Source organism: Chiloscyllium plagiosum, chromosome 40 (genome assembly GCF_004010195.1).
Source record: "Chiloscyllium plagiosum isolate BGI_BamShark_2017 chromosome 40, ASM401019v2, whole genome shotgun sequence".
Classification (NCBI taxonomy): Eukaryota; Metazoa; Chordata; class Chondrichthyes; order Orectolobiformes; family Hemiscylliidae; genus Chiloscyllium; species Chiloscyllium plagiosum.
The window spans coordinates 22,270,147-22,277,339 of NC_057749.1; the positions used below are offsets into that span (position 1 = coordinate 22,270,147).

At 49.2% G+C, this 7,193-nt stretch overlaps 1 protein-coding gene across 1 annotated transcript in view; it reads right to left on the minus strand.

Annotated features, from left to right (window-relative positions):
- The window catches only part of anxa2a (annexin A2a), a 23,441-nt gene extending 16,816 nt beyond the window's left edge, over positions 1 to 6,625 (minus strand). The window contains exon 1 of the mRNA XM_043680583.1: positions 6,539 to 6,625. Coding sequence (XP_043536518.1) covers positions 6,539 to 6,560 — 22 coding nt within the window. The 5' untranslated portion in view covers positions 6,561 to 6,625. The remainder of the gene's footprint in view (positions 1 to 6,538) is intronic.
- Positions 6,626 to 7,193: the final 568 nt, after the last annotated feature.

Genomic DNA, 7,193 nt, shown 5'->3' on the forward strand with positions numbered 1-7,193 from the left:
TGGCACACCAGCCTCATTCCTGAAGAAGGGCTTATGACCGAAACGTCGATTCTCCTGCTCCTCGGATGCTGCCTGGCCTGCTGCGCTTTTCCAGCACCACAATTTTCAACTCTGGTCTTCAGCATCTGCAGTCCTCACTTTCTCCCAACACTAGGTTATAGTCCAACAGGTTTATTATACTAAATACTGGGGCACGGTGGCTCACAGTGCCAGGGACCCAGGTTCGATTCCATCTTCGGGCGACTGTCTGTGTGGAGTTTGCATGTTCTCCCCGTATCTGTGTGGAGTTTGCATGTTCTCCCCGTGTCTGCGTGGGTTTGCGTGTTCTCCCCATGTCTGCGTGGGTTTGCGTGTTCTCCCCATGTCTGCGTGGAGTTTGCTCTGGTTTCCTCCCACAATCCAAAGAACCAGGATGTTGCCTGGTCTGGAGGGAAGCTTCTATGAGGAAAGGCTGAGAGACTTGGGTCTGTTCTCATTGGAAAGAAGGCGGCTAAGAGGGGACTTGATAGAGACATAGAAGAGAAAGTCCTTTTTCCTGGGATGATGACGTCAGTGCGTACGAGGGGGCAGGTTGAGGGGTGATAGATTTAAGACAGATGTCAGAGGCAGGTTCTTTACTCAGAAAGTGGTAAGGGCGTGGAATACCCTGCCCACCAATGTAGTTAACTCAGCCACATTAGGGAGATTTAAACAATCCTTGGATAAGCACATGGATGATGATGGGATAGTGTACAGGGACGAGCTGAGAATAGTTCACAGGTCGGTGCAACATCGAGGGCTGAAGGGTGTGTTCTGCGCTGTATTGTTCTTAGTTCTGTGTTCGATGTGCAGGTTAAGCTGGATTGGCCATACTAAACTGCCAATAGTCTCTCTGGATGTGCAGGCATGGTGGGTTAGCCATGGGATATATACCTTACAACTAACATCCCAGACACCACCATTACCATCCCTGGATATGTCCTGTCCCACGGGCAGGACAGACCCAGCAGAGGTGTTGACACAGTGGTGTTGACACAGTGGTATACAGTCGGGAGGGAGTTGCCCTGGGAGCCCTCAACAATGACTCCAGACTCCATGAAGTCTCAGGGCTTCAGGTTAAACATGGGCAAGGAAACCTCTTCCTGGTTACCACGTACCATCCTCCTTCGGCTGATGAATCAGTGCTCCTCCATGTTAAGCAACACTTGGAGGAAGCACTGGGGGTAGCAAGGGCACAAAGTGTATTCTGGGTGGGAGATTTCAATATCTATCACCAAGGGTGGTTTGGCAGTAGTATTACTGATCAAGCTGGTCAGGTCCTAAAGGATATAACTACTTGACTGGGTCTGTAGCAGGTGGTAAAAGGAACTACAAGAGGAAAACACATAACTGACCTCATCCTTACTAATCTGCTGACTGCAGAACCATCTGTCCATGACAGTGTCAGTAAAAGTGACCGCCACACTGTCCCTATGGAGACAAAGTCCCATCTTCACATTGAGAATAACCTCCATTGTGTCGTGTGGCCCTATCACTGTGCTAAATGGGACAGACTTTGAATCAATTTAGCAGCTCAAGACTGGGCTTCCATGAGGCGCTGTGGACCATCAACAGCAGCGGAACTCTACTCCAGCACAATCTGTAACCTCATGGCCCGGCATATCCCCCGTTCAACCATGACCATCAGGCCAGGGGATCAACCCTGGTTCAACAGAGGGTGCAGGAGGGCATGTCAGGAGCAGCTGGAAAAGCGCAGCAGGTCAGGCCGCATCCAAGGAGCAGGAGAATCAACGTTTCGGGCATAAGCCCTTCTTCAGGAATGAGGAGGGTGTGCCAATCGGAGTGGACTGAGTCCGAGGGTTGGGACTGAGATAAGGTGGGGAGAGGGGAAATGAGGAAAGTGGAGAAATCCGCATTCATCCCTTGTGGTTGGAGGGTTCCTAGGTGGAAGATGAGGTGCTCTTCCTCCAGGCGTCGTGTTGCCATGGTCTGGTGATGGAGGAGGCCAAGGACCTGCATGTCCTTGGCGGAATGGGAGGGGGAGCTAAAGTGTTCAGCCAGGAGCAGCATCAGGCAGACCTGAAAATGAGGTGTTAACCTGCTGAAGTGACCAAACAGGACTACTTGCATTCCATGCAGCCTAAACAGCAAGTGATAGACAGAGCTAAGCGATCCCACAACCAACAGATCAGATCTCAGCTCTGCAGTCCTTTCACATCAAGCCGTGAATGGTGGTGGACAATTAAACAACTCACTGGAGGAGGACACTCCATAAGTATCCCCATCCTCAATGATGGAGGAGCCCAGCACATCAGTGTAAAAGATAAGGCTGATGCATTCACAGCAATCTTCAGTCAGAAGTGGCGAGTGGATGATCCATCTCGGGCTCCTCCAGTGGTCCCCAGCGTCACAGATACCAGTCTCCAGCCAATCCGATTCATTCCACGTGATATTAAGAAATAGCTGGAAGTACGCAATGCTGCAAAGGCAATGGGCCCTGAGAACATTGCGGCAATAGTACTGATTGACGTGGGCTCCAGGAACTGCCGCTCCCCTCGCCAAGCTTTTCCAGTACAGTTACAACACTGGCATCTACCCGACATTGTGAAAAATGCCCAGCTACGTCCTGTAGACAGAAAGCATGACAAATCTCACCTGGCCAATTACAGCCCAATCAGTCTACTCTCGATCATCAGTAAAGTGATGGAAGGGGGTCAGTAACAGTGCTCTCAAGCAGCAGCTGCTCAGCAATAACCTGCTCAGTGACGCTCAGTTTGGGTTCCACCAGCTCCTGACCTCATTACAGCCTTGTTTCAAACATGGACAAAAGAGCTGAATTCCAGAGGGGAGGTGAGAATGACAGCCCTCGGCATCAAGGTCACATTTCACCAAGTATGGCATCAAGGAGCCCTGGCAAAACCGCAATCAATGGATAAGATTCCACTGGTTAGAGTCAGACCTGGCACAAAGGGATATGGCTGTGGTTGTGGAGGGTCAGTCATCTCAGCTCCAGGACATCTCTGCAAGAGTCCTTCAGGGTAATGTCCTAGGCCCAACAATCTTCAGCTACTTCATCGATGACCTTCCCTCTGTCACAAGGTCAGAAGTGGGGATGTTTGCCGATGATTGATTGCACAGCAACATTCGCGACTCCTCAGATAGTGAACCAGTCTGTGCTCAAATGCAACAAAATCTGGACAATATCCAGGCTTGGGCCAACAAGTGGCAAGTAACATTCATGCCACACAAATGCCAGACCATGACCATCACCAATAAGAGACACTTTAACCCTTGACATTCAACGGGTATTACCATCACTGAATCTCCCACTGTCAACATCCTTGGGGTTACCATTGACCAGAAACTCAAGTGGACTCACCACGTAAATACAGTGGCTATAAGAGCAGGTCCGAGATTAGGGATACCATGGCAAGTAATTCACCTCCTGACTCCCCAAAGTCTATCCACCATCTATTAGACACAAGTCAGGAATATGTTGGAACACTCCCCACTTGCCTGGATGGGTGCAGCTCCAACAACAGACAAGAAGCTTGACACCATCCAGGACAAAGCAACCAACTTGACTGGCACCTCATCTACAAACATTCAATCCCTCCACCGCCGGCACTCAGTGCACACTGCTGCTACTATCTACAAGATGCACTGCAGAATTTCACCAAACATCCTTCGACACCACCTTCCAAACCCATGACCACTTCCATCTAGAAGGACAAGGGCAGCAGGTACTTGGGAACACCACCACCTGCAGGTACCCCTCCGAGCCACTCACCACCCTGACTTGGAAAAATAGCACTGTTCCTTCACAGTCGTTGGGTCAAAATCCTGGAATTCCCTCCCTAATGGCATTGTGGGTCAACCCACAGCAAGTGGACTGCAGCGATTCAAGCTCACCACCACCTTCTCAAGGGGCAACTAGGGATGGGCAATAAATGCTGGCCAGGCAGCGACACCCAAGTCCCACAAATGAATAAAAATAAGGATATGTAGTTAGGTCTGGGTGCAGACTTGATGGGCTGAATGGTCTCTTTCTGCACTGTCGGGATTCTATGGTTCCTGTGGCTGCAGTTTAATGGAGAAGCTGACCCATTTAAATCCAGCTGAGGCCAAAACATTGAATGTTTTCAAGGACAAGTCAAATATCGTTCTTGGGACTAAAGGGACCAGACAGTATGTGGTAAAACCAGGAAGAGGGTCATGAATTGGATGATCATATGGAATAGGCAAAAGTGAGGACTGCAGATACTGGAGATTAGAGTCAAGATTAGAGTGGTGCTGGAAAAGCACAGCAGGTCAGGCAGCATCGAGGAGCAGGAAAATCGACGTTTCAGGCAGGAGCGCTTCATCAAAGGACCAAGTGGTCTATTCCTGCTCCCGATTTCCACTTTTCCATATGTTCATAGACCAAACCCCAAGGTCTATGCGCATTTCTGACTCTGTCTGGAGAATGGAGATCATTTCCATTGGCACAAGTCTCATAGAGCATCAAGGTTCACCCAGAACACTGCCCCCAGCAGGCATATGGAAGTAGTACAGCACAGGTTCTCACCAGAATGATACTGGAACAGGGAGGGTTCAATTATAAAGGCAAGGTATATAGGACTTGGTTTGTGTTCATTCAGCTACAGAAGATAAAGGTGTACGCTAAGTGACTTTTTTTATTTACTCATTCACAGACTGGAGTGTCGTTGGGTGGATGCAGGGAGGATGTCCCCGACGATGGGTGCATCCAGAACCAGGGGTCACGGTCTGAGGATAGAGGGTGAACCCTTTAGGACGGAGCTGAGGAGACATTTCTTCACCCAGAGAGGGATGAGCCTGTGGAATTCATTACCACAGGAAGTAGCTGATGCGCAAACATTGAATGTATTCAGGAGGCGGCTGGATCTAGCATTTGGGAGCGAATGGGATCAAAGGTTATGGAGAGAAAGCAGGATTAGACTACTGCATTGAACAATCAGCCATGATGGTGATGAATGGTAGGGCAGGCTCGAAGGGCCGAATGGCCTCCTCCGGCTCCTCTCTTCTGTATTTCTATGGCTGGTCCATTGTTTACAGCTTATCCCCTCATGGCCCTGGAGAAAGTTGGTAGTAAACTGTCATCTGGAACTGCGGCAGACCTTGGCTGTGGATAGACACACACGGAGTGGTTCAGGAGGCCGATCCAGGACTTCAACCCAGCGACAGTGAAGGAACAGCAACAGATTTCCAAGTCAGGACGGTGAGTGGCTTGGAGGGAAACTTGAAGGTTTTGGCATTCCCATGTATCTGTTGTCCTTGTCCTTCGAGATGGAAATGTTCATGGGTTTGGAAGGTGTTGTCTGAGGATCTTTGGTGAATTTCTGCAGTGCGTCTTGTGGATAGTACGCACTACTGCTGCTGAGCGTCGGTGGGGGAGGGAATGGACATGAAAGGTGGTGTTGATCAAGTGGGACTGTTTTGTCCTGGATTAACGCACATGGAACCAAAATGTGAAATGAAGATAACACATCAGCCAAGATCTAATTGACTTTTAGAACTTGGTGAAGGACCTCCTCCTGGTCCTATACTCCAATTAATTAAGAACCTGCCTCATCTCCTTTGGTAAAGACTAACATGGAAACATACAATCTTCTGAGCATTTTCCCAAGGTAAGGGAGTCCAAAAGTCGAGGGCATACATATAAGGTGAGAGGGAAAGGATTTTAAAAGGGGGAAATTGTTCTCACAGAAGAGGAGTGACGGATGGAGTTTAGTTTAGATACATATGAGGTGCTGCACTTTGGAAAAGCTAATCAGAGCAGGCTTATATACTTAATGGTAAGGTCTTGGGGAGTGTTGCTGAACAAAGAGACCTTAAAGTGCAGGTTCATAGCTCCTTGAAAGTGGAGTCGCAGGTAGATAGGATAGTGAAGAAGGCATTTGGTATGCTTTCCTTTATTGGTCAGTGTATTGAGTACAGGAGTTGGGAGGTCATGTTGCAGCTGGACAGGACATTGGTTGGAATATTGAGTGTAATTCTGGTCTCCCTCCTATCGGAAGGACGTTGTGAAACTCGGAAGGGTTCAGAAAAGATTTACAAGGACGTTGCCAGGGTTGGAGGGTTTGAGCTATAGGAAGAGGCTGAACAGGCCGGGGCTGTTTTCCCTGGAGCGTCAGAGGCTAAGGGGTGGCCTTATAGAGGTTTATAAAATCATGAGGGGCATGTATAGGGTAAATAGAGAAGGTCTTTTCCATGAGGTGTGGGAGTCCAGAACTAGAGAGCATAGGTTTAGGGTGGAAGATATATAAGAAACCTAAGGGGCAACTTTTTCACACAGAGGGTGGTACGTGTATGGAATGAGCTGCCTGAGGATGTGGTGGAGGCTGGTACAATTACAACATTTAAAAGGCATCTGGATGGGTATATGAATAGGAAGGGTTTGGAGGGATATGGGCCGGGTGCTGGCAGGTGGGACTGGATTGGGTTGGGATATCTGGTCGGCATGGACGGGTTGGACCAAAGTGTCTGTTTCCGGGCTGCACATTTCTATGACTGTGACTCTAAACATCTCCCCACTTACGCTCTCGATAGGTGGCAGCCATATGCAAGATTTGCTGGTTGGTGCGAGAGCACAGGATCTCAATCAGAGTGTCTTCATTGGTTCCCAAACCCTAGGGAAAGAAGATTTTAAAACGTTCTTATTGGTAAAACCACGTGAATATGCATCACTGGCAAAGGACATTTGCAGAAATGAGAAGCTGTTTATAGCTCACAACGGAACTCAGAATGTGGAAAGGAAAATGGGAGGCTCATCCATGGGATCTTTCTGTGGCACTGGGTGTTTCAGATGGTAGTGGAGCTGCACGTGAACAATTTTTGATCGATTTGCGCCCTCCCCCACTACCACTGCTAAAAACCCACCAGACGGGGCATTGGGAACTGGCATGTTGCCAATCCCTGGACAGAATACAGGGAGACATTCAATGTCAGACTCGCCGCACGGGATCGAACAGAGGGGAAATGAATTTCTTTGCAGCAAGCTGTCCAGCCACCAGGTGAGTGAACACCATCCCTCAGGGCAGTGTGAGCGGGCAGTGAGAGGCCAGTGTCAGTGTAAGTGAGTGAGTGTGAGCAGGCAGTGAGAGACCAGCGTCTGTGTGAGTGAGTGAGTGTGAGCCGGCAGTGAGAGGCCAGTGTCAGTGTGAGTGAGTGAGTGTGAGCCGGCAGTGAGAGAC